The 26861-nt window shown below is 53.6% G+C and overlaps 1 protein-coding gene across 1 annotated transcript; it reads left to right on the top strand.

The window, feature by feature from the left end:
* On the top strand, positions 1-26319 carry CRHR2 (corticotropin releasing hormone receptor 2). The gene is made up of 13 exons (XM_049785284.1): positions 1-180; positions 4958-5045; positions 10118-10240; positions 18512-18597; positions 19165-19274; positions 19467-19584; positions 19745-19898; positions 20241-20301; positions 21268-21340; positions 24584-24669; positions 24767-24902; positions 24994-25035; positions 26052-26319. The coding sequence occupies exons 1-13, from the start codon at positions 109-111 to the stop codon at positions 26190-26192; spliced, it is 1290 nt and encodes a 429-aa protein (XP_049641241.1). The 5' UTR covers positions 1-108; the 3' UTR covers positions 26193-26319.
* The last annotated feature ends 542 nt before the right edge of the window (positions 26320-26861 follow it).

Raw genomic sequence — 26861 nt, 5'->3', positions numbered from 1 at the left:
CAGGCCCACCTTGGCTGCCTTAGAGGACTAGGGACCAGGGAGGCCTTAGGGGACCAGAGACCAACTCCCCATGCACTGGGAACTGTGTTGTGTCCTGGGCACCTGGCCATGGGGAACCAGCACCCCTTCCAGGCCCTTCAGCCTCTCCTTTGCCTGCTGCTTCTCCCGCCACTGCTCTCGGTGAGTGCAGAAAGTGAGTGTGGGGCCAACCGTGGCGTGAGTGGGTGTAGGGAGGTGACAGCCAGGGGTGATGATACTGCTGCTCAATCACAGGGCTCAGTTGAGATGTTGAGAGTTGGGGGCCTGTCTAGGGGGGGGGGGACCACTTAGGCTTGGGGATCCTGGCTGTGGGTTCTTGAGTCCTTGTCATCATCCCACAAGGACACCAGAGTTCTGGGAGCCCCACCGTCACCCTACAGAGACACTGTGAAATAAAATCCACTCGTTGTGAGATATCCCCAGGCACCATGTTTCTAAAACTCACACAGATGGTCTGAAGAAACAAAGTAGAGGGGAAGAAAGAGTAAAACAAGCCAGTCAGGAAGGAAACATGGAGCCAGTGGCTTCACATGGTCTCTCTCCATGCCCCAAGCCAAACCGACTTTCTTTATCCCAGAACCAAACCCACCAGGGCAGGGTAGGGCAGAGTGATCCAGGTGGACTTTACATATCAAAGGAGAGATTTAACAGAAAAAAAAAAAAAAGATGGGGAATGTCTTTGTTTTGGGTTTATAGCTAGCTGTCATCTTACAGATCTTACAGGACACCAGGCTCTAGGATCCCCATTGTCACCTCACCTGGATCCGAGATCCCAGAACTGCTGTGACCACCTACCCCAAGCTTCTGAGGTCCCTGCCAGACTGGCCTAAATGTTTCTGCAAATAGGCGACAGCCACAAGTCTCACCCCTCCTGACACACCCCTGCACCATTTGCCTCCCCCAAATCCCACTGTCATCTAATTCAGTCAGCTAATTTACCCTGATGGCTTTGCCATTTGGGTGATGTCTAACTTTTTTTTTTTTATCAAAACCAATTTGTCCAGGGCACTCAACTGAATGTGGAATATCTAATAAGTCTCAAATGTGTAGCCTTTAATGATTTATGGAGCAATTCTGCATCCTCCTCACTCCAATTTTCTATTTTATCTTATTTGAACCATTTTGGGGGACTTTTCAGTGACTTAGTTCAAAGTAACTTGTTTCAAAAATCTGCTTCTTTTTGGACGATACCAGGCAGTGTTCAGGAGTTAACCCTGGCTGGTGCTCAGTGGACCATATAGGATGTTGGGGTCTTACTGTGTGCGAAGCAAAACTGTGTGTCCCCCCCCACTCCAATCAACTTTATAAAATTGCTGTTTTTAATGCAACAGAAGTAAGAATGTGTTTCATTTAACTACTGTTTGGTGCTTCTGACCCCTTCAGCCTTGCTCGAAACACTGACCCCTGTGGCTTTCCAGCACAGCAAGGGACAGGGCTATCACTGCACATAAGTAAACTGAGGCATGGTCAATACCCAAGGTCACTCAACTGATTACAGGGTCAAGATATAAAAAAACTTGCCTAGCCAGGTTCCCACTTGCTAGCAAAAATCTAATTCTCCTGTGATCCGACTTTAATAGCTCTTAGCAAAGCCCACAAGAAGGGACTGCTTTTAGGCACAGTGTCAGAGAGCTGATCTTTAAGCTCATTTTAGGTTTTCTGACTAGCCTGATTCTTCCCCTCGTTCCCCTCAAAATCCTGAGCCCTGACCCAGGGGCTTGGCAGAAGGAAGAGTGTGAGGGACCAGAGACTGCTCAGGATGAAAGAGGATGTGAAGAGAAATCTAGATGGTTCTCTGAAGCCTTGGATGGGGCTGAATCAGGATGGGAGGGGAAGGAAGGGGAGAGTGGGGCATTTTAGGAAGAGAGGGGTGCTGGAGTGTAACCCTGTAACAGGAGGATACATGACAGTGGTTGCAGCTTCTCAAGCAACTCACCTGAGAGCCGAAACTCAGTAACTTAGAAAGGACCTCTTGGGATCACCGTGGAGAGGGCAGCTGCCTTGCACACGACTGACCTGGGTTTGATCCTGGCACCTCGAGTAATTCAGAAATGTTGAATTAGAATCATTCTGGGTTGCAGAGCCAGAAACCAGCCCTGAGCATCACTTGGTGTGATGCCAAAAAATAAATAAATAAATAAAGAAGTAGAAGCCTCTTTCAGGAAGTCTTTCAGGATGTCCCTGCAATCAAGTCTAACCTCTTAGGAGCAAACACCAGCCTCTACCCGCCAGGCTGCCTTGGGACATGACAGCTCTGCATCCTGCGTCTCCTCTCCAATGCCTCTCCCCCATCTTCTCCCAGCCCCTGTTCTGCCCCTTCCACCCCCTTCTCTGTAGTTTTCTCCTCCCCACTGTTCCCTTCCCCTTTTCCTTTCCTATTGTCCCCCACTGAAACTGAGTGAGTTAGAACAGCAGCAAGGAGCATGAAAAGGAATGCTCTGACCTTGGGCAGAGAAATAGGCAGCAGAAACACCTCACCCCGTGCCCAAGCGACAGCCGACTGGCCACCAGCCTGTGCTCTCAAGTCTCCCAGCTCACACCAGGGGCTAAATTTAGATGCAGCCGCTGGACAAGAGGCGCCTTTGAGACTAGCCCAGTTTTGGGGAGCAGGTTCTGTCTAGAATTGGGCCCCAAGTGGAGTAAGAGCAGGAAGATCCTGAGGGCGCACTGTCCCTGCCCAGCCAGGACCACCCTGCCAAGCACTTCTAAGCAAGGACTTTCTTCCAAGCCAGCTGTGAAGGCAGAGGAACTGGAGGCCCAGTTGACCATGGGGTGGGGAGGGGGGAGGGCAGTGAGCAACATCTGAACAGCCCCACTCACAAATCTCCCAGGGGTACACCTGGGAGGGGACTGAGTCCCTATACACAGCTGCATCCAGCTCTGCACAGACAGCTAAATACCAATCTTGCCAGGCTGTGAACTGCAAACTGACATGAGGTAGCCAGAACCGGCCCCATGGCCCAGTTGAGCTGACCAGTGCATATGGCCAGCAGGGAACCTCTCAGAACAATGACCGAGACACGGGCACCTCACAGATGACAGAAACTGGATTCCTGAGAAAAGGCTTTGATCATAGTCCGGACAGGCCTCAGAGTCCCCCAGGGCTCTCCTCACCCAGGGTACCCAGACCGTACACCCTATTGCTAGCCAGTCCTGCCCGGCCCTTGCCTGTGGGTTTCCTTGGGAGTATTTTGGCATGTCTGGCTCATTCTGGGCACCTCTGGACCTCTCTCGATATCTCTGAGTGTCTCTGGGTACCTCTGAGTCATTCTAGGTGTCTCTGGGCATAACTGGACCTCTCTGGGTATCTGTATCTCTTGGCATCTCTGGACCTTTCTGGATGTCTCTGGATATCTCTGAGCATCTCTAGGGTTTTCTGGGCCTCCCTGGGTGTTTTTCTGGGCCTCTCTGGGCCTGTATAAAGCAGTCTCCAGGTGCCAGGTGCTGATTTGACCTCAGAGAACCCCTCTCTTCTGCCCCCTTCACCCTCTCACTGACTGCTTCTGGATGCACCATGTGCTTGTCTGGGCCTCTGCTCAAGACCCTCCTTTTTTCTTGGTCCAGAACATCCATTCCTGTGTGATGCCCCATTTCCACAAAGCCCCCAGCTGAGCTATAGTGAGGGTAGATTACAGGACCTTCCATTCACATAGCTTTTCAAAGAAGAGCTCAAGCTGGGCTGCTAGCTTCCTTGGGGTTTGGACCCCAGCCCTGGCCTCACCTTCAGCTGGCGAGGGGAACGTGTTCAAAGCCACAGAAGAACATTTCCCAGTGGCACTGTAAGCTGGGTGTTGAGCCTGGCTGGGCCTGGGCCGTTGGGTCTTGCATAGCAGCTAGCATTCATGGCTGCTTTGCTCCCTTCCAGCCGCACAAGACCCAACCTTGCTCAGGGTACAAGGTGCTCAGCCCCAGGCTCCAAGCATGGCCAGTGTGCGACAGCCCCACATCCCATACTGGGGACATCCGAGGCAGTTCTGTTCCCTGTTGCGGGCATAAGTGGTAGCAGCTGGTGGGGAGAGGAGGCTCAAGATCTGAAATGCACTCAGGGTGGCCCTGGCCCCAGAGGCCACTGCTCTCATGTCCCTCCTGTAAGTCAGAGGGGGGCAGAGTGTAAGGAGAGTGAGCCAGAATCACTCTCCCCCAGGAGCACCAATGGAGGAGAGTGGGTTCTTCCTTCCTAGAAGCCCTGAGAATTGGACTTCTAGAGCTCACGTTTGCATTTCTGAGGCTTGACCCATCTTGGCATACTCCTACCTATTCCTCAAGGCCCCAAGCAGCATGATGTCTACTACACTGTACCGCTCCTCACACAGTGCTCCTGCTATGCCAAGCTGGTTCCTGACAGCATGCCCATGGCCTTCCCTTCCCTCCTTGTGGTGTGCTCCAGAGAGTGAGCAAAAGAGCTGTGCCATCCGGATGGACTTGCCCTTGTTGCCATAGTCACATCAGCTCCCTGGCAAGGTAGTCGTTTCTCTTGTGCCTCTAGTGACCCCAAAGTTATCCCTCCTCCAGGAAGCCTTTCTTGTCTTCCCCAGTTTGGGTTAGGAGTTTTACCTTTTGTTCTGTGCTGTGTGTGCCAGGACAAGTCTCCTACTGTCTCTCCCACTCGTCCTATTCTTCCTAAGTCTAAGGCATCCTAGCTAGCAGGAATAGCTGCTCCAGCCCCAGTTTAGTAGCAGGACACGAGGTGCAAATCCAAAGGTGGCACTATGAGGCAGAGCTGGACAGACACAGACACAGGCAGAGCTGGGTTCTTGCATCAGGGCTGCATCAGTCCATTGCCCCTAAGCTGTCCTGACAATTTCCCAAGCCCCCTGGGCATCTCCCAGTCCCATTTCTCAGGCCACAGATGGATGGAAGTCAGGGTGGATGGCAATGGCTCGCCATGCTCACCTCTGACACTACCCTTGTCTTGTAGGTGGCTGGGCCAAGCTGGGTACCCCAAGAGCAGCTGGTGTGGGCTCTGCTGAAGGACTGTCAGGCCACCTTCCATGCTACTCTCCCAGGTATGCTGCCCCTGATGCTGGAATTGAGATGGGAGCTGGGCCCAGTGGGGCTTCACTCCTGGTTCTGCTCCCTGAGGTTAGCTTTTTTCACGATGATGATGATGATGATGATGATGATGATGATGATGACGACGACGACAAAGGACTGGGCTGGGAAGCTTTCACTCTGGCTCTCTAAGAAGGCCAGTGTGTGGCCAGGCAGATGTCCCGAGGGGCCTGAGTTTGGCCCCGGCCCCACCCTATTGCTGCAATGTGCACCCCTGGGCGTGGGTCCTATTTCTAAGCAAAAGGGCAGAAGGAGGCCAACTGGCCTTCAGGAGAGATGGCTAGAGGTGTGAATGATGCTTCTGTTGCTGTGGTTACAACTGCTACCTCTGGGAAAGGACCCATGAAACCACAGCCCAAGTCCCCCACGCTGAGCCATCAGCCAGAGTCCAATAGAGGCAACCACATCTGTGCTAGAACATAGCCCAGTCTCCTGCGGTTCACATCCTAAACCCTTGGGGTTCACACCCACCAGAGCAGCAGGAGAGGAGGAACAGGGAGGTGGAACAAGGAGCCAGGGGCAGAGGCCAGTCCCAAGACAGCTCCAAGGACAGCATGAGTCAGGTGGGGAAAAGGAAGTCAGCAGTGGGAGTTAAGGTTTGAGGTACTGAGTACCCACAGACCTAAGTCTCGATCTCCTGGCCTCAGAAAGGGTCCTGGACCAGTTCCCTGTCCCTGTGTCATCAGTGTGCTGGGCTGTGCTAGCCTGCAAACCTGAGAAAACAGGCTTTGGTTTTGTTTTTTGTTTTTGTGCCACACCCTGCAGTGCTTGGGCTACTCCTGGCTCTGCGCTCAGGAATCGCTCTCTTGCTCAGAGAACCATATGGGATGCCAGGATCAAACCTGGTCTTCCATATACAAGGCAAACACCCTCCCTGCTGTGCTATTGCTCCACCAGGGGAGATACTATGATCATGAAAATAAGCTCTGCATCCGGACCTTCAAGTGCAGGCAGGGCTGGTCTCCTTCACTTCAGAGCCCATTTCAGGGTCCATTTCTCCCTCTGGAGAGGCCATTTCTGCTCTCCTCTTCGTGTACTTCCTCCTCTTCATTTTCCTGTCTCTGTTCCATTCTGTGTTTTGATGGTAAGATTAATATTAGACAACCTCCTCCTCCTCCTTCCACTTCCCATCCTGCCTTGGTATCCTTTCTGTTCTTCTCTCAGACTACAAGGTCACGTTCTCCCTTTCTATTGCCCTTTCCCGCACTGTGTTTCTCTCTCTAGCAGAGATGAACACAGATCTTTGTCCTTCTCCCTCTGACCTCTTTCACTGAACAATGACAACCCCTAGTTCTAGCCACATTCACACACAAAGAAAGGTGATTTGGGTGCGTCTCTAAGACGCAGTGCACCTCTCCACCCTTATCTGCCTGCCATGGGTTGCTGAAGTCAGATGATGCGCAGTGACGGACTCACCAGGTTCTAGTGCAGACACTCCTATCCAGAGACATCCACTCCAACCCGGAAGAGATCTCAGAGATAGACAAGCACAGTGGTCAAGCAAATGTTCTTTCTGGGGAAGAATAAATGATCAAAATGGGAGGATGAGGCTGGCAATGTTCTTGTTTCAGATGGGGTGCTAGATCCACTCTATTTACTACTCTGTACAAAAGCTCATAAGAGAAAAAAAATAAAGTCAGGCTATGCGTGGGTTAACAATGACAAGGGCTCATGAATCAAAGGCTGCAGCTGATTAAATTGGCTGCCCCTGAGGTCCCAATAAAGGCAAATACGCATCATGGTGAGAGATTTCAGGCTGGCTTAAACTGCATTATTTCTGCTTGATTTTTTTATGGAGAGATCTAACAGGGTGCATGTGGAGACACATATTAGAGGTTCATGCCTTAGGCAAAATAGGGCTTCAAAACTGGAAGGACCAACCCCTAAGACCTAAGACCGTGTTAGCCCCTAAGTACTACTGGAAACAGCCTCAAATATAGGGTAGCTTTGAAAACTTCCCTGTGGTTCAATGGAATAGGGTCAGACTGAATTTAAGAGTGCCTTGAAATAAGTTCCTAATCCAAACCATCCCCTACTATACATACACAAACAAAAAATCAAGGGTGTCCACTGGGAAGAAATGAGCAGAGAGCAAGACCAACCTGTCACTTGGGACCCCTGTGTTTGAGTCTGGAACCTTCTGAGGTTCCAGCACTCACACCAACAACCAGCCTGCCCTGCCCCTGAGGGTCACACAGCGGCAAAGCCAGGTGAGGTGACACCAAGTGCTTCAGCAGATGTGGGACTTTACAGACACCCTTCCCCCCAATGAGTGTTGTGTTGGGGGAAGCAACAGGAGTCGGCTCACACTTGGGCTGTCTCAAGCCCATCTTATTGGCGCCTTCAGCCTCCATCTCATGGGTGGCAGAGACTGAGAGAGACAAGCATGCAAGAAGTGCCCACACTTTTGGCTCTCCCATCTTGTTTAAGAGACAGAGACGTGAGAGGCCCTTAATGTGCATAACAGCAGCAGCCAATAGGCGCTTGAGACTGGGGCATGTGGCATAGCCCCTCAGCAGATGTCCTTTGAGGAATGCTAAATAATGGCCGTTTGTTATTCTAGTAGTGCCCATCTGGTGCCCATCTGTGCCCACAGCTGTACTGTGCATGAATTGACCGTGTCATCTGAGTGTGCCGGCACCTGGCCTGGGCCCCTGCTGCCTCTGACCCTCTCCTGTGGATGCCGCCTTCCCTGCATTTGTCAGATGCATCCACCAGCCTGTGCCTGTCCTCAGGATGCTGGGAACACACAGCCTCAAACACTGCTTCCCACTGCTATGAACCCATGTGGTCCAGCCGCCTCCAGGCACCTCTTCTTCCTTAGTAAAAAAAGCCCCAGACTGGCTCATGTATGGTCGGGCCAAACCTCATTGAGGAAAGTTCCAGTCCTTCCCAGTTTCCTTCTCTTTGACCTATTTGCAAGCCCCAGAATGCAATTCATCCCAGAGTTGCCTCCCCTTATCTGTATCTTTCGTGCTGCTTCTGAATCACGGGAGACTGTTCAGTTAATAATGGGTGCCAGGTAGTATTCTGGAAAAGAGGGGGCCTTGTTTCGGTGGGTGTGTACTCAGGAAGGACATTGGCTCTGGCCAGGACAGATCCCTGCATTTGAACCTTGTTCAAGGCATGGCCCATTTTGGAGCAGTGTGGAGTAGTGGGCATCTCCACAGCTCCCCATTCTGCTCTGCACAAGGCCAAGCTAAAACAAGGCCTTGTATGCAGGTTGGTGGGGGCTTCTCTGCTGTGGCCTGATTTTTCTCCTCTACTGGATTGACACTAGAGGAGCCCTACTCCTAGGGGACAGCGGGAATCCTGGGTACAGGGGAACAAAACTACTTTCCAGAAGATGGTCAGCTGGGTTGGCCCTAATGGTCCATGTGGGATCTTCTGGACTCAGGCTGGTATGTCAAGGCTGAGACTGGGGCTCAACTGAGCCCAGAATCCTCACTGTCCATGCAAGATGTGAAGGACAAGCTGGTGGCCTTCCTTGCAGCTCAGGACCTGCACAGCCAGTACTTGGCCCTGGCCCCTCAATCTCCAGCAACTGCAGGAGTTAGGCACTGGGGCTGCTGAGACGGATGCAAGGGGGCAGGGGGCAGTCTCGGCAGCTCTCTTCCAAGAAGAGGCTGGCAGAAGGACAGCTCCAACTTCCCAGCTGGGTTGTGTCGCTCTAAAGATAGAAACACGTACACACAACGTCTCCCTGGGCCTCGTGGCTCATAACTCAGAGCAGCTCCAGGAGCAGATCACAGAGAGGGGAAAGGGCCTGAAGAAAGGCAGGAGTCGAGTCGGGGCAGAGAACTTCACGCACGACCTGCAGTCCACATCTGGATGTGTATTCCTGCCACATGCACTCCTCTCTGCAGGCCTCCCTGGTACTCCCAAGCCAGATGCCATAAATCATGGAGCAGATAGTCCATAGTATGACCTGTGTAAATTCTACACACACACACACACACACACACACACACCAGCTCACACAGTACCCACACACACACCAATCATGCACACCCCGTTTATGTACACACCATCCCCACAAACTCTCCATGCAAACACCCATCCACACACACCACCATCCACACATCCCTTTCGGACACACTGACCCGACTAGGGTGTCCTCCCCCAAGTATAGACACAAGATCTTTGCCCCCCTCTCCAAGGCAGGTGTCTGAGTGGCTTCACCCATGATTCCCCATTTGGTCTTTTCTCAGTCTCTCCTCACCAGTTGGCAGCGCTGTGCCCCCTTCTGCTCCAGCCACCCTGGAGGAGATGCACAGCCTGAGGGTCCTTGTCCACCACCCTGCCCTGCCCACCCCTCTCCAGACCCCAAAGGGGTCTCTTTGGCCCTGAAATCCCTCTCCAGCCCGGTTCATCAGGAGTCCTTTGGTCTCTGCAGATTTCTCTGCGCCCTGCTTTCATCCCCCCCATCCTGGACTGTTAGAAACTCTGGGCATCTCATGGACTCTACCCCCCACCCCTGAGCGCGCAGCAAGAGCCCCTGAGCGCCCCTCCTGTGCTCGCTGAGAAGAAATTCCAGAAGCTGGGAGTCTGGGGTTTGGGGGTGGCGGGTGAGGGGTCGATGCCATCCATGTCGGGGCATGCTGTCCTCGGGTCGGGGTCCCACTGCGCCAAGCTCTCCAAGTCGGCTGCCCTCAGGTGCACTCCCCTCCGGCCGGGGCAGGGGGTGGGTGGGTCTTGGGGGGCACAAAGGGAGGGGGGTTGTATGCTAGATCCCGCCCCCCAACCGCCATTGGCCACGACTGAGCGGCGGACTCGGGGCTCTGCGCTCCGTGCGCACTTCGGGGCGCGCCACGGGCCTGGCCGGGCTGGGCATCTCTGCGCCCCGGGTGCGCGCGCCATGGACGGAGCGCTGCTGGAGGCCAACTGCAGCCTGGCGCCGGCCGGGGAGCCGCTGCTGGACGGCTGGGAGTCCCCCCCGGAGCCTGGCGGTAGGGAGGCTCTTCTTCCCCTGCTTCTTCTCCCAGCGCGCCGGCACCCCTGACCCCCGGCTCTCCCCGGGCTCCAGGTCCCGCGTTCTGCAATAGCACCTTGGACCAGATCGGGACGTGCTGGCCCCGGAGCGCGGCGGGCGCCCTGGTGGAGAGGCCGTGCCCGGAGTATTTCAACGGCGTCAAGTACAACACGACGGGTGAGTGGCAGGTGGGAGCACCTGGTCTTGCAGAAGGCGCAGGAGCTCTGCCCCGACCCTGCGGCTGAGGAAGGAGGACGCTCCTCCTCCCTCGCCGCCTTCTTGGGGGCGTCCTCCTCTTAGGATGCGCGGTGGCAAGCTAGGAGTGGGGGGCAGGAAAGCAGGGGTGGGCCCTTGTGCGGTCCCAGAGGGGGCAGTTGCCTTCCCTAACCTAACAGCCCAATGAGAGTCTGATGAGGTGACCCCTCACAGCCCTGAACCCAACCCATCTGGAAGGTTTGTCTGAAGTCCCTCACCCCGAAAACATCGCAGCATCCCCTCTGTGATAAGGGGGTTAGTGACCCAGCTTCCTGATCACTCAAGCACATTTGAGGCTTTCTTAGCCAGCTGGTGGAGCTGAGCCCTTCTCTGTAAGAGGCGGGTGAGGGGGATGGCTGCACCCCATGCCTGTCAACAGCTCTGGGGCTCCAGTGCCATGAAGCAAACAGACACAGGACAGAGTGGGTTGAGTCCAGTGCTTCCCCACACTCGGGGGCCTTCTAGCCTTGCTTCCTCTAGCTTCCTGCTTCATAACCCCTTGCCCATCATCAAGACATTCATCATGGGCCTGGAGAAATAGCACAGCGGCGTTTGCCTTGCAAGCAGCCGATCCAGGACCAAAGGTGGTTGGTTCGAATCCCGGTGTCCCATATGGTCCCCCGTGCCTGCCAGGAGCTATTTCTGAGCAGACAGCCAGGAGTCACCCTGAGCACCGCATCATTCTGTATCTTGGGGGACAGGGGACGATATCTGCATGGTCGGACCACAGCAGCCTCCCTGGAAGCAAGCCAGAACGCTGGTCATGCTGTATACATAGCTGTTCAATCATCTTCACAGTCCTAACAGCACATCTGTCTGTCTGTCTGTCTGTCATCTGTCTTGGAGCCTGCAGGCCACCCAGGATGGCGCATAGCCACCAGGGTCTTTAGTTCTGGCTGAGTCTGAAGACCTGAGCTGAGGGAGGGTCTCAGGAGCAAGTGGAGCTGGCCTTGTCCTCCCTGAGGCAGAGCCTGCTCGCTCCTTCATAGCAGAGCTGGGCACAGTACTTAGGAATCAATCTAGCACACAGAGACTCTGCCAGCCACTGTACTGGCACCGTGGCCTTGTCCAGACAAAAGAAATCAGGCAGAGGGAGGGTCAGGACAGTGCAGGGTGATGGTGTGCCTGGCATGCTCTCAGCCTGGGCTTATCCGATTCCCAGTGTCTTTGGGAGTATCTGCCAGGGCTGACCCCAGACTCCCCCAGAGTTCAGATCCTCACAGTTTAGCATCCTGGGGCACTTGCAGTGAACAACCCTCAGGATTGTTGAAGAATTGTCGGTGGGTTCCCCAGACTTCTTGAGTACTGCTTGGTTGCCCCCTCCACCAAGATACAGAATGATGAATGTCTTGATGAGCAAGGGGGTTATGAAGCAGGAAGCTAGAGGAAGCAAGGCTAGAAGGCCCCCGAGTGTGGGGAAGCACTGGACTCAGCCCACTCTGTCCTGTGTCTGTTTGCTTCATGGGACTGGATCCCCAGAGCTGTTGACAGGCATGGGGTGCGGCCATCACGCCATGTCACAGCTAAGGCTTGAAGAGCTAAGTTGCCCAATTCCTGGCATGTCACCTGGTTCCCTGGCCATGACTGTTTCCTCCCCTGTGTGCCCTGTTTGGGAAGATGTTTCCTTTGTGCAGGAAGGGTGCAGGGAAAAAAGTGAGAGGCCACCCTCCTTCTCCTCTCTTCTCCCCTCCTCTCCTCTCACCTCCTCCCATACCTCTCCTTTTCCCTCCCTTCCCTGCCCCTCCGCTCTCCTTCTATCTCTCCCCTCCCCACTTCTCTTCTCTCTTCTTGCCCTCTCTCTCCTCCCCTTCCTTTCTCTCCTCTCTCATCCTCTCTTCTCTTTTCTTCTCCTTCCCACCACTCCAGTCCCCTTTTCTTTCCTTCCCTTCCCTCCCCTCCCCTCTTTTCCTCTCCTCTCCCTTTCTCACACACATGAGAGATAGGAACTTTGGAAGGGAGGCATACTGGGAGTCGCTCCGACAGTGCTTGAGGATTGAACCCATGCCTGCCACATGCAAGGCAAGTACCCTGCCTTCTGTACTGTCACTATAGCAAAGTAATTACTTTTTATTTAAAGAGCTGTGACTTAGAATTATTGATAGTGGGGGCCGGAGAGATAGCATGGAAGTAAGGCATGCAGAAGGACTGTGGTTCAAATCCCGGCATCCCATATGGTCTCCTGAGCCTGCCAGGAGCGATTCTGAGTGTGAAGCCAGGAGTAACCCCTGAGTGCTGCTGGATGTGACCCCAAAACAAAAAAAATATTGATAGTGGAGTGTTATAATATTTCAACATATAATATTTCAATATTTCAACCAATCCCACCACCAGTGCCAACTCCCATCACCAGTGTTCTCATACTCCATCTTCTCTGCCTGTCACCTTTACAAGCACATTACAAAGTAGGGTGATTGCAGCTTAGATCTTGTGTTTTCAGTGTTGTTGAGTATGTACTTTTGCTATAGAGCTAAACCACCTCCCAGTGTGATGACAAATGTCCACAGAGTGGTTCCTTCTCTACCAGCCTGGTACCATCAGGACCCCACAGTGAAGGACCAGTGGGCCAGTTCCTGCCCTCTCGTCACTTTCCATCATATTAACAAGCCCACCAAGTGCCCTATGCCCTATGCATGGGTACATGGCTGGAAGAAGGAGCTCCCAAGAGAGGCCAGCAGGGTGGGCACATCCCCCTCCTCCCAGGGAGCAGTGCTTTCCAGACCAGCACACTCACTCCTGCCCCTCCTCAAAGGACCCAGCCTGGTCTCCATAGATTGCTCTGTGTGTCCATGACTCAGTTTCCACACCCTGCCTGGCCTCTTGAATACAGGGAGAGCTGGAGAGAGAGGACAGAGGAGGACAGAGGAGGATTGAGGAGGACAGAGGAGAGGGTGCTTCTTTGCACACAGTCAACTGGTTCAATTCCCAGAACCTCCTATGGTCCTCTGGGCCCCACCAGAAGTGAACCTTAAGCACAGAGAGCACAGAGACAGGAGTCAGCCCTGAAAATGGCCAGATGTGAACCCCACATCCTCAACCTACAAAGAAAAGAAGAGGAGCAAATAAGGAGAATAAAAAGGGGCCAGAGCAAGAGAAAAGACTAGGCACATGCCTTGCACAAGGCTGACCTGGACTCAGTCCTACAAGAAGGTTCCAGAGCACCGCCAAGAGTGACTCCTGAGTGCAGAGTCAGGAGTAACCCCTGAACACTGCAAGGTGTGACCCAAAGACTAACAAAAATAAAACTAATAAATAAGGGAAAATAAATGGGACAAAAATGGCAGGAGTTCTGGCAGCATGCCCTAACAGTCTCTGAAGGTGGTTCTAGCTCCCCAGAAAGTGTCAAAGGGAGAGGCTGAAGCATCTTGGGGTATAAATCTCCCTGGAAGTAGAGGACCTAGGGCTGGGCCTGACCGCCCAAGAGGTGGACAAACCGGAGCTCTCCAAGGTCCTCACCTGCGTAGTTGGGTTGGGGAAACTGTCCGTGGTGCTGAATGTGTGGGCCTTCCAAGCCCCTTTTCCTAAGCAGGACCCCATTATCTTTCTGGAGTCTTTTCTCCCCTGATACCCCATTCCTTCCCTGGACCCCTATTCCTTCCTAACTCCATCATCTCCCTGGGACTCTGTTCCCTTTCTAAGCTCTACTCCCTGCTTCAGGCCCTGACTTCTTTGCCTCCTGCCCAGACCTCCAATGCTCTGGTGGTCCCGCATCGCAGTGCTTGGTCCAACTACCTGGCAGCTTCTCCCCCATAGCTACTGCCCAGAGGTCCATCATGACGCCTTTTCTCCCCAAGTCTCGTTGTCTCTGATCACTCAGCAACTTCCGTCCAGAGAAGCAGAGGAGTGTGCCTGGTGTATCGTTGTCATAGTGACTTCCCTCTTTTATTTACTTTTCTTAGAAGGGGAAACTGAGGTTCAGAGGGCAGAAGAGACTCAGCCAATGCAGAAGGAAACCAGTTGCAGCTCCCTCAAGGGTTTCTGGACTATTCCAGGGAATGCCTGGATAACATTTCTCCCTTTTGTTTTGTTCTGGGGTCACACCGAGATGCTCAGGGGTTGATCCTGGCAGCTGATGCAAGGCAAACACCCTTCCCACTGTGCTATTGCTCTGTCCCCAAGATCCCTTGTCTAAAATCTGCCCAGCTCTGTGTGGATAAAGACTAATTGCAATGAGGACATTCCACACATTAGATCTCTGCAGGACCAGAGTCTAGCCCCCCCCCCCCTCCGACTCCCCAGACCTTCCCTGCTTGCATCAGCCAGAACCGTACACCACAGACATCGATCTTTGAGAGTTACCTGTGTTGTCACGACAACAGGCGCCTACCTGGGGCAGCCCCTCAAACAGTCCGTGCTCGTTGGCCTCTTGGCATCTGCAGAGAATGCTCCTTTTTCATTCTCTCCTGTCTGAGACTGTGCCAAAGGGCTGGGCCACCTCATTAGTTCCCCCAAAGAGCTTGGAACATCTGCCTCCCCATCCCCTGGGACCCAGTGTCTGGCATTGCTGAATACCATGAGGGAGATGCTCTCCCCCACCTCAGGTCTGCACTTCCAGGATCTAGCAGGTCTGAATCCATTTGGTTCCATCCTACTGAGAACTCCGAGGTTTGTGTCTCTGAGAGGACCCAATTTCCCTGTCTCAGGCTTTTCTTGACTTTCAGAGCTGCTCTGTGACATCAGAGAAAAGAAGAGCTGAGTGGTTGAATCCACCTGCACTTGTGGCCCTCAGTTTTTTAGAAACTAAAGAGAACTTAGGAGCATTAAAAAGAAAGACGGTTTGGGCTCAAGATTACAAAAGGAATTCAGTGACATTGTATCTGGAGTCTGACCCCAACACAGAGCACTGGAGGCCTTTGTTTGCAGAGATGAGAGGTCCTAGGACAGGATGAAGGAAACTGTTGACTATTCCAGGGGGTAGGGAGTCTCAAGAGAAGAAGGAAACCAAGCTGGAAAGGAAGGAGTTTTGTTGGTTGGTTGGTTGGTTGGTTGGTTGGTTGGTTGGTTGGTTGGTTGGTTGGTTGGTTGGTTTGTTGGGGACCACACCCAGCAGTGCTCAGGGATTGAACCTGACTGTCAGGGACTGAACCTGGGTCAGCTATGTACAAGGCAAGTGCTCTGCCGCCTGGACTTAAGGAGTTGGTTGGTCAATAGTAGGGACTGAGAATCACCTTTCTAAGGGTGGTCAGCCCTGATCTCGGGGCATGGCACTGACAATGCAGAATATGGCAATGCATGGCAGAGCATGAGGTTGGCAAATGTAGGCTGTGGCCCACATCCCCAGTCACCTCTGGCTTTTCAGCAAGGATTTCCCCCTGGCTCTGGTGTGAGTGGAGGAGGGGCACAGCCATGGGAGAAATAAGAGGCATCGCTGGAGACCCGGTGGCTATCAGCACATGACAGGAACTGGCCACAACCTCCCATCACCTGGGCCACTCAGACATTGCCAGTATCCTCCATGATTCCACAGGCTGCCCTATGATATGTCTGACTCCTTGACAGATCAAACCCCTGCTCTGGGGACCTCACACCACCATGAGGCAGAGCACCTAGGGATGGCGGGATTAGTGGGCAGGACTCCAGAGAAAGTGAATGGGGTCAGAGTTCTGGGAACATTGTGCTCTGTGAGATAAATAGACACTTTTTGAAATAATTTCCATCTGTATTTGTATTCCTACTGCTTCTCATCTGGCTTTTTCTCCTCCCTCCTGGATGGAGAGGATTTTTTGGAGCCCAGTAAAGGGGAGGCAGGATATCCGTGAGATGAGTTATCATCTAGGCTTGTGGTTCCACATGGCGGAGCGATTGGCTTGTGGTGAGCAGCTTGCGGTGTGAGGTTTCTTGCCTGCTAAAAACCTTCATGTTTGTGTGGATTACTCATCGTGGGGAACTACAACCAGACCAGCATCTCTTATCCTTCCCAGTGGGAGGTATAGGATTTCCCTTTTCTGTGCTGGGGACTGTGGAACATCCAACTTGTCTAGCTACAACGCTCCCCACCGAATAGGGTTCTGCTGGCAGCATCTCTTGTGACACATGTCCAGAAATCACCTCTAGGAAATGGGTTTCCTGAGGGCTTGTCTCTGGGAGCTCCACACTGATAAGGTTCTGGCACCTCCAAACAGCTCCGCCCAGATGATGTGCAAAGACTAGAGTGAGAGCTCAGGCCCACAGGAAAGAGATGGGCAAAGGAGAGTTGGCTCAGCAAAAGGATCTGGGAGCAACCTGGGTGGCCTTCCTAGATCTAGGAAAGGGCCCAGTAGCTAGATAATGTGTGAACATGAGCTCGGATGATACGTGTTTCTGTCCTTAGAACTACAGTCAGGGTCAGGGTTTGGGAGGGCTTGTTAATCCCCAAGGGGAGTTCATTTTATGACCAGGGTGTGGCATGACCCTTTCAGCCTCACTCCCAGGCTGTCCTGGAGCTCAGTAGTGTCACATGGACCCTCAATGTGAACAGGGTCTTTCCACTAGAAAAAGATTGGTGGGGGGGTAGGGGGTGGGGAAGCAGAGCAGGGCTGGCACAGTGGGCTTAGAGCTGACAAAGACCAAGATGAAAAGAGCCACATCACAGCCCTGGACCCAGGTAAGCTCTGACAGCTCCTGAATCCAAACCAATTCCACTATGGGGCCAGAGTGACAGCACATCAGGTAGGGCATTTGCCTTGCATGTGGTCAACTCAGGTTTGATCTCCAGCATCCCATATGGTCCCCCAAGCCTGCCAAGAATGATTCCTTAGTGCAGAGTTAGGAGTATCCCCTGAGCAGCAATGGGCATGGCACAAAAAACAAAAAACAATTCCAATAGCAGAAGGTCCTTGGCAGTGCACCTGAATAGTCCCATTGCTGCTAATTTATGCCAGGGAGTGGGTTCTTAAAGTGACTATTATTTCACAACTCACTGCATCAGGCACACTCTTAGATTCCCCTCCAGCTCTGCAATGCTGGCCCTCCCTAGCTGTTTCTTGCAATGAGTTGCCCTTCTTTTCTGTAGCCAAGGCCCAGACAAAAACCCTCGGGCCTCTGCCTAGGGTTTAGTGAGCAGAGCCTGGCTTCAGATTAGCCCCGTGTGCAACTGGTCCAGCCACATGAAAAGAAATCCCATAGCATAGCATAGCATAGCATAGCATAGCATAGCATAGCATAGCATAGCATAGCATGGTGGTTTAGGTGGGCCAAGAGCCTGCACGTTGGAGGCTGGGGTTATGGAGGATAGGGGGTGCTGAGGGTTCAGAGGGAGGTGAGCAGAAGAGATCTCGGTGTTCCCAAATTCCTGCCCTGCCATACACCAGACCTTGGACTCTTCACATCCCTTGCCACCTCACCCTGCCCCACACAGCACCACCAGCCCCTGCACTGCGCCCTCAGACTCACACGGCAGCTCCAAACTCCACATGGCATCCCTAGATCCCCAACATGGCACCTCCAGACACTACAAGGCACCCCCAGTCCACCACACAGGCCAGTTCTGACTCCTACTCATCAGCATCCTGACAGAGTCCTGGCCCAGCTCGGTCCATGCCCATGGGGCCTCCCCAATCCTCAGGGCCACCCATGACTTGGCACTCAGGTTTGAAGCCTTGACTCATCCTTGTTTCTTTGGCAAGCATCTTCCCCTGCTTGTCTGTTTCCTAGGGTTACTAGTGTTTGGGTACAGTGTGGCCCCCAGGCAGGGCTGAACATTCATGTCTCAGGGATGCAAAGGGGACTCTCTGGAATGTAGACAAAGATGGTAGCTGTAGATGGTGTAGACAGTAAGAAGTGGGCTCCTCAGCCTGGAGCAACTGTGGGAAGGCTTGGAATAGGTTTTATAGGGTCAGTGTACAAAGATATTGAGCATGTTTGGGGGACTCCCTAGCAGTGCTCAGGAGTGTGGGAATTGGGCTGGATGGTGCATGCTTGAAGCTGCTCAAAAGTGTGTTCCTGGTGTCCTCCCCTGCACCCCAGCAGTATTCTGGACCAGGTGGTACTGGTGCTGTGAGTGGTACCTGTATCCCTGACTCTGCTTTTCCCCTGTCCCTGCAGTGGCTCTAGACCCCACATCTGACACTGGGCTTTTGCTGGCTTCACCGGGCTCTCAAGTCTGGCCTGCATTTGTGGCTAGGAGGACAGGAGAGGTGAAGGGGTATAGGGGGTGGGGTGGCAGCCACCCTGGGTATTCTTGCAGGGGTGACGGCTTGTGGCGGCCATGTCTTCCAGGGAGTGCCCACCGGCAGTGCTGGGACAATGGAACATGGGCCTGGATGATTGACTACTCTCAGTGTAAGCCCATTCTGGATGGCAGGGTGAGTGTCTTGGGGCCCCCAACCCCGTGCCATGCCTGGAGCTAGAGAAGATGCAGTCCCTGAGAACAGAGCTTGGGCCTCTCTCCCCATCTCTCTGGACCTCTTTTCTCCAGCCTCCACCAGGAGCAGGCCCAGCACCCATGACCCATCCCTCTGCCTTCCCATCCGCTTCCAGGAAGTGTGGGAACTGCAGGCTGGCAGGAGACATCTGCTGGCCAGGAAATGCAGATGTGGGTTCTGCCCACTGTGTCCACCAGGTCATATCAGAGAAGAGGGACCTCCTGCTCCCCCAAACACCCTTTGACCCAGGGGCGGTGGGTGGCTCATGGCTCTGTCCAGGAGGTTGCAGACAACACCTCTCATGTGGTTTTGGGCACCCAGCCACAAGGGAGCCTCTCTGGAAGCAATGCCACGAGAGGCTGGTGAGTCCATGGGCACCCACATACTCATGCCTCAGAGCTACCTTCAGAGCCCCCTGGCACGTTGCAGAATTCCTTCCAACTCTGAGCACGACAGGTGCAGCTGTGGGCCCCGGTGCAGGCTCTGAAAATGTGTCTGTCCATCCAGGAGCTGAAGTACGAGATGCACTACCATGCCGCCCTGGTCCTCAACTACCTGGGCCACTGTGTGTCGGTGGTCGCCCTGCTTGCTGCCTTCCTGCTCTTCCTGGCCCTGCGGTGAGCTGCATTCCCCCCAACTCCCGCCAGAACCCCATCTACCTGGACAGGGGCCTGAAGCTGAAGCTGGAGTGACCAGGGCACAGGGCAGAACTGCCTGGGCCAGGAACTCACCCACACCCAGGGGGCACCGCCTCACACCCTAGGGAGTCCTCCTCCACACCAATCCCCCTCCCATGCTGGCCCCCCTAGGAGCATCCGCTGCCTGCGGAACGTGATTCACTGGAACCTCATAACCACCTTCATCCTGCGCAACAGCACGTGGTTCTTGCTACAGCTCATCGACCACGAGGTCCACGAGAGCAACGAGGTCCGTGGAAGTGGTGGGGATGGGGTCCGTGGGTGGGAGGGGCCCACAGTGGGGGGCAGGGGCTCAGAGTTGGAATCTAGAAGGCTCAGGACTAGGGCTGGGTTCCAGGCAAGGCTGCACGGCCGTCCCCGAGCCTGCCTGGCCTTGATTCGACCTACAGGTGTGGTGCCGCTGCGTCACCTCTGTCTTCAACTACTTTGTGGTCACCAACTTCTTCTGGATGTTCGTGGAGGGCTGCTACCTGCACGTGGCCATCGCCAGGGCCTACTCCACCGAGCGCCTGCGCACCGGCCTTTTCCTCTTCATCGGCTGGTGTGAGAGTCCCGGGAGCAAGCTGCCCCCAAGTCTCCTCGAACCTGCAGCCAGGCCTGGAAATGCCTCTGGCATTTGCCAACACAAGACCTTAGCCTGGCACGTGCCTGGTTGATCCTGGGCACAGCATAGGGTTCCCTGAGTCCAACCCAGGGGAAGCCTGGACTTCCTGGGCATTGGCCTTACACAAACCCAAACCTCCTTCCTTCCTGTTGGGAGGGGGCACTGATGGGTACCGGGAGAGGGACCAAGGCCCCAGGCCCTCTGTGATCTCCCAGTCCATGTGTGTTGAATGCTGCCCCATCTATCTGTCCACTCCTGCAACTCTGTTGTCCATCTTTCAGGCATCCCCTGTCCCATCATTGTGGCCTGGGCTATGGGCAAACTCTACTACGAAAATGAACAGTAAGTTGCCAGCCACAGCAGCCAAGCTGTGTGTACGAACAGCTTTATTCCTGCCCTAGCTGTTGAAAGTCCTGGGGCTGAGGCAGTACAGGGGTGGGGCATTGCCTTGCACATGGCTGACAGGTTCAATCCCCGGCATCCCATATGGTTCCCCCAAGCCTGCCAGGAGTGATTTCTGATCACAGAGCTGGAAGCAGTCCCTGAGCATCACCAGGTGTGGCCCCCCAAAATTAGTCAGGCCCCAGCACCTGGGACTGTCCCAGCTCCAAGTCAGCATATGGCTTCAACTGTTCAAGGAGTTGTGGTCTCTGACCCGAGGGTGCCTTTGGGAAGGTCTGTCTGGAACTGAGCAGAATGGCTCAGACCCCATTTACAGAGGAGGCAGCAGAGCCCAGGCCCAAGCTGGAGGCATTGACCCACCTGCAGCAGAGGTGGGCCATCCTCCCAGGCACTGTGAGCTGAGGACAGACATAACTGGGTGGTGGGTCTGTGGGTTTTGGGGGATCTTGAGGCACTTGGGAGTGGGGCAGGGGACATTTCCTGCCAGGAGTGTGAGACTGCATGAGAGGTAGTGAGCTTCCCATCATGGGGATAGTTCAAGCAGAATCAAGTCCTGGGGATGGGATGGGGTGGGAGGGACTCCTGCCGCCATGGTAGGAATAGGACTTTCTTTTCTGAGCCCAGAAGGAATGGCAGCAGGTCAGACTGGGTCCTATTGGGATCTCCAATGTCCCTTTGGTCCTGGAGTTGAGCCACTTGTATGGGGACAAGCGTTGGGCTCCCCAGCCAGGAATGAGTGGCTAGGTGGGCCCCACGTACCTTGAAAAGCAAGGGGCTTTTTACCTTGAAAAGGACAGGAGCACTGGCCAGAGGCATCAGACCCTACTCACGACCTTCTGGCACCCTAGTCCTGCCTGCAGGGGAAGAGGGAGTTTGGTTGTGGTATTTGACAGCCGCCCCGCACAGGTGCTGGTTCGGGAAGGAGCCTGGTGACCTGGTGGACTTCATCTACCAAGGGCCCATCATCCTTGTTCTCTTGGTAGGTGCCATGGCAGGTGGGGGTATGGGGCATGGCTGGTGCCCACCCAGCAGACTGCATTGCACCTGCAGTGTGTCTTGTATGGATCCCACAGACACCCCCACGCTCCCTCCCACCTGTACCCCACACCCTGCTTTCTCCTTCCCTCTTTCCCTCTCCCTCTTCCCCTCTCCTCAACTCTCTCCCTCTCTTTCCCTCTCTTCCTCTGGATGAAAATGTCTAACTAGCAGCTTCTCATTGAGCTGGCAGCAAAGAAGGGGTGCAGGCTGTCTGCCAGACCACACCCCTCACCTGCCCCCAGGACCCTTCTAGTTGCCCATCCCACCCCCACCTTCAGCCCTGAACCTGTTACTAGAATGAAGCTGATGAGCAATTGTTCTGGGCCCTTTGCCAGCTGTATTTGCATCTAAGATATAATTGCCACCTCATCTTTAATCCACAACGAGCCTTAATTAAGACACGGTTTAAGTAGAGGCATCATCCTGCAAAAAAGGAGCCCATTATAGATCCGACATTAGAGAGTGAGGGAGAGCGCCATCAAAGGCACATAAGAAATGGGCTTTTAGTGTGACTTCTTTAGGGCTGGTGATTGGGGCCCCTTTGAACCAGAGAAGGCAGCAAACAGCAGGACTCAACCACTTTTCCTCTTTCCTTCTTCACTGTCCTTTTTGTGGCTTCCTCTGGGGTTCCTTGAATGGTGGTATATGTGCAGTGGGGTGCCTCAAGGGGGTCCCCACTACCTAAGATCCACCCTCAGGCCACCAATCATGAAGCATGGGAGGAAAGCATCCTGGGTCTCCCAGAGACCACTATGCTCATCCACTGCTTAGGGCTGGTCTTGGGGAGCCCCGGGAGAATATTGGCCACTCTTTGCTCTGTTCCCAAACTGCGATTCCTAAAGCTCTGGCCTCCCTGTTTCACTGAATGCACAGACTAGTAGACTAGGCCCCAGTGCTACAGCTGTGGGCTCAGGATGCAAGGATGGCTCCTTGTCATAGCTCCTTGTCACATCTCCAATGTCTGCTACATGCCTCATGCCTGTTCCTGGGATCTGGTCATTGAGTCTGAGGCCCAAATCAGCAGGAGGCCTGAGCTCTGTGGCCAGGAGAAGGCAGATGGCACTTCTTAGGTCCTCCTTGAACCTAGAGCCCAGCCTAGTGTGCCCAGGAATGGTTCTGCCTGGTCCCATCTTCCAAGGGAAGGGATCCTGCTTGTCCACAGGCAGGGAAGCAGGAATTGAGGACCCAAGGCCATACAGAATTAGCTAGGACCAGAACCATGTGCTTGAAATGGGTGCAGGCATTGATTTGAGAGGTGCCAAGAACACTGAGTACTGGAGAGGAGAAAACAGAGAGCAGGAGAAGGAGGATGAATGGATAATCAGTGGATGGTGGATGGTGGGTGGGATGAAGGGATTCAATGCTTAGAGAATTGAATAAATTAGCAGGTGGATTGCTAGGTAATGGGTAGATCAGATTAAGTGCAGTGTACAGTAACAGCACTGAGAATATATCTTGATCCAATACCAGGGGTCCTCAAACTTTTTAAACAGGGGGCCGGTTCATTGTCCCTCAGACCATTGGAGGACTGGACCATAGTAAAAACAAAAATTATGGACTTGAGGGACAAAGTAATTGTACATGGGTTCTGTTTTACTTTTCTTAATGTTCTTTGGCTGAAAGTTCAAAGTTAAGATATCAGCAATGGGACTACTGAGAATTCTGTTTATGGGTGATTGTCCTTCCACTGTAACTTTACTTTGTCCTCTTTCTTTGCATCTTTGTTCTCATAATTAAAAATAAAAAATTAAAAAGAATTATGAACAAATTCCTATGCACACTACATATATCTTATTTTGAGGTGAAGAAATAAAATGCAAACAAATACAATATGTGGCCCACGGGCCGTAGTTTGAGGACCACTGCATAGCCTCTGCTTTCAGAGAAGTCAGGAAGAATTAGAAAAGGTCAGATTTTATGTATCGGTTGTGTGAAACAATTAGTACAGACCTATGTGGAAAGGTGACCTCATGGCTGAGGGGACAGACCAGAGTCCTGGACAGTCCTGAGGGAGCAGAACGGCAGGCCCATTGGAGGCCGCCCAGCTCCACCCTCCTGGGCATCCCTGTCCAAACGTGAGAGCAGTAGCTCCAGCTGAAGGGCACCCAGATATCAAAGGGGTATTTGCCCCCAGTGCTCACCTGTGTGGCTCCTCCTAGCCTGGAGCCCTGAGTTGGAGGAGTCAAGCTCTAGGAGGAGCATGAGGGTCCCGCAGGTCTTGTACATGTTTGTGTGTCTGACATACACACACTCATACATGCCTGCACTAAAAGCCAACACGTGCCATCTCATATACTTTCTGGAGAGAGATTCCAGAGTTTCCAGACCCCCCAACATGTCCACATGCACCCCTGCTTGGCTATGGAGCTGAGGGGGGAGATAAACAAGGCTGTCCAGTGGCAGAGTCCTGATACTTTAAGCCTGTTTTTTTTTTTAATAGAAAGCCAGGAGCCTATAACAAACTCCTAGGACGAGAGAGGGAGGGAGGGAAGGAGAGAGAGAGAAACAGTGACAGAGAGAGACAAAGACAGGGAGGGGGGAGAGAGAGAGGAGAGAGAGAGAGAAGAGACAGAGAGTACTAGTTTCGGATCAGGGTAAAGTCATATTGAGGGCCAGCTACAAGGAACAGGTAAACAAGGATAAGCAGTCTAAAAAGATAGAGCAAAAGGTCTGTTGAAATCAGGGAGAAAAGTCGCAGCCAGGAGTAGAAACAGTTCGGCCAGTCAGATTACTGCTCTAACTGCCTCTTTAAACTACCAAACTGTCAAACTACACAGTGTATAAGTGTGTGTGTGTGTGTGTGTGTGTGTGTGTGTGTGTGTGTGTGTGTGTGTGTGTGTCCAGAAAGCCAATGATAGTTGATGAAGGTCTCTCTCTCTCTTAAAGGGTTAGACTTCTTTTAGGGCTGGTGCTGGACTGCTACTGGGATAATACAGTAATATAGGACAAAAGTCAGGAGAGAAACAGCCAGCCATTTGTCTCCATGGTCCAGGGGCGTCTGTGTGGGTTGGGGCACTCTCCTGGGTCTGGACCTTGCACTCCATCTTCCCCACCTGAGAAGAGTCAGGTATGAAGCCTGTCTGGGAAGCATGGAGCAAGGTTGGATCTGGGGACATCTTGGTGGAGGCCTCTGCTTTGTATCAGCTCCCATCACCTCAAGGTCTTTCCTGTCCCCTCTACACAGATCAACTTTATCTTCCTCTTCAACATCGTCAGGATCCTGATGACCAAGCTAAGGGCATCCACCACATCTGAGATGGTCCAGTATAGGTGGGTGTGGAGAAGGTTGCCCCCCCCAACTGCATTATGCCTCGGGGTGACCCCGACTCCTCGAGGAAGGCCCAGTTTGCCCCTTCTTGCCCCTTAGGAAAGCAGTAAAGGCCACCCTGGTCCTGCTGCCTCTGCTTGGCATCACCTACATGCTCTTCTTCGTCAACCCAGGGGATGATGGCCTGTCTCACATTATCTTCATCTACTTCAACTCCTTCCTGCAATCCTTCCAGGTGGGCCCAACCCTCCTCACACCCACCTCTGACCCTTGTTTTTGCGAGCCCCTGTTCCAGCGGAGTCCTGAGCATCCCTCCTTTCTTGTAGGGCTTCTTCGTGTCTGTCTTCTACTGCTTCTTCAACGGAGAGGTGAGACAGGCCCAATGCCCTCCAGGTCAGATCTTATGGGTCCACCTCAGTTCTCAGGGCACCTGGATCTGCGGGCTCCTCTGGATAGGGTGGAGTCCCAGAAAGAAGCTCCCTGCCTTGGTTATACAGGAATCCTTGTCAAGGACTTTGGCCACTTGAGGTCAACAGCCCCAGCCATAAACCAGACACAGCCACCCCAAAAAGCAGCCCAAGAAGCATGGGTGTGGGAAGGAGAAGGGGGGCCAAGGGAGCAGCAAAAATCAGCTTCCCTGTTGATCTGGATAAGGCGTAGAGAGATGCCAGCATGGCCCACACCTCCAGGTGGGCACATGACCAGCAACCCTGGGCAGCTTTGGGGGCCAAGTTCAGAACCCCAGAGAGAGGCTCCATCAGGACTGTATAGGGTGCTGATTCCTGATTCCTACAGTAGCAGACAGACCATAAAATGCAGATGGGGCTTGAAGAAAATACTACTCACAGTTGCTGTAAACTGGCAGGTGAAGAGCGGGCCCTGGATACAAATACACAGTATTTGTGGGACCTAGGCTAGACTGTACTTCACTAGGGGAGCGGTACTTGTGGCATGAGCCCTGATCTGCCTCCCAGTCCAACAGAGAAAGCACAGTGAAGTGGTCCTGTGTGCCAGGCTTTGAAGGGGCCTTGCTGGAGCATTTTTAGCTTTCAGGAGAGAAGGCTGGGGGAGAGATGAGAGGTCAGCAGAAGTGTTGAAGGTGGGAGACTGTGTGTGTGTGTGTGTGTGTGTGTGTGTGTGTGTGTGTGTGTGTGTGTGTGTGCAGAGGCACCTGTAGGGCTGTTCTCTCTAGTACAGGGCACTGGCATTCGCAACTGAGGGGACTATAAAGAGGAGTGAGGGTCCCACAGGGCTTGGAGATTCTGGAGTAATAGCAGCCTCAGCACTGCAGAAAGCAGAGAGCAGGGAGCGGACTGTGTGGGGCTCCAGGATGAGCACTAAGAGTCCCACCGAGCCTCTCTGTCCCCATCCCCGGCCCTGGCAGGTACGCTCAGCCGTGAGGAAGAAGTGGCACCGCTGGCAGGACCGCCATGCACTGCAGGTGCCAGTGGCTCGGGCCATGTCCATCCCTACCTCACCCACCCGGGTCAGCTTCCATAGCATCAAGCAGACAGTGGCCATGTGAATCCACAGCACCCACTGCTGCCAACGCCTGCATCCACCATGGTCTTTCTTGAGGTCTCCTGCAGGGTTTGGGCCACTGGGCAGCAGGATGGGGGCCAGGAGAGCGGGCTATGCTCATGCACCAGACGGATGCCCAGGAACTTGCAGGAAGAACAGGTGTATGTCTTCAGACATATGTCCACACCGGCCTCTTGCACTGAACCCTGATTTTGGCCCAATGTGCAGCTGGAACAAGCATGCAACCAGAAGGGCTTATCCCAATCCCATGGAGACCTCTGCCCCCACAGAATGTAGCAACCACTCACCAGATTGCTTGTGGGGCCAGATGTGGACAGAGCAGCCCCCTTGATTTCTGCCCCCGTGTTTGCAGGTGCCCTGCAAGTTGGGTAGGGAAGGGCAGGGCCACAGTCACCTGCCTCTGGCTTATCCTAGTACAGATCCACCCAGTGACAGCCACTCCTCCTATCCCCAAGACCCATGAAGGCACCTATTCTCCTCTAGGGACCCCTTCATGACCTGCTCCCAGACCCATGATCTTAGGGAGGGACTTTGGAGGGAGAAATGTGAGAGAGATGGGATAGGTGAATTGGAATCACAGAAATTAAAGCAGGAATGGGTAGAACCCAGTTCTCAGTCCTGCTTCCCACAGGCCTTCAGCCTCCCTCCACCC

Source organism: Suncus etruscus, chromosome 13 (genome assembly GCF_024139225.1).
Source record: "Suncus etruscus isolate mSunEtr1 chromosome 13, mSunEtr1.pri.cur, whole genome shotgun sequence".
In the NCBI taxonomy this organism is placed as follows: Eukaryota; Metazoa; Chordata; class Mammalia; order Eulipotyphla; family Soricidae; genus Suncus; species Suncus etruscus.
This window is presented reverse-complemented; position numbering and strand designations above follow the sequence as displayed.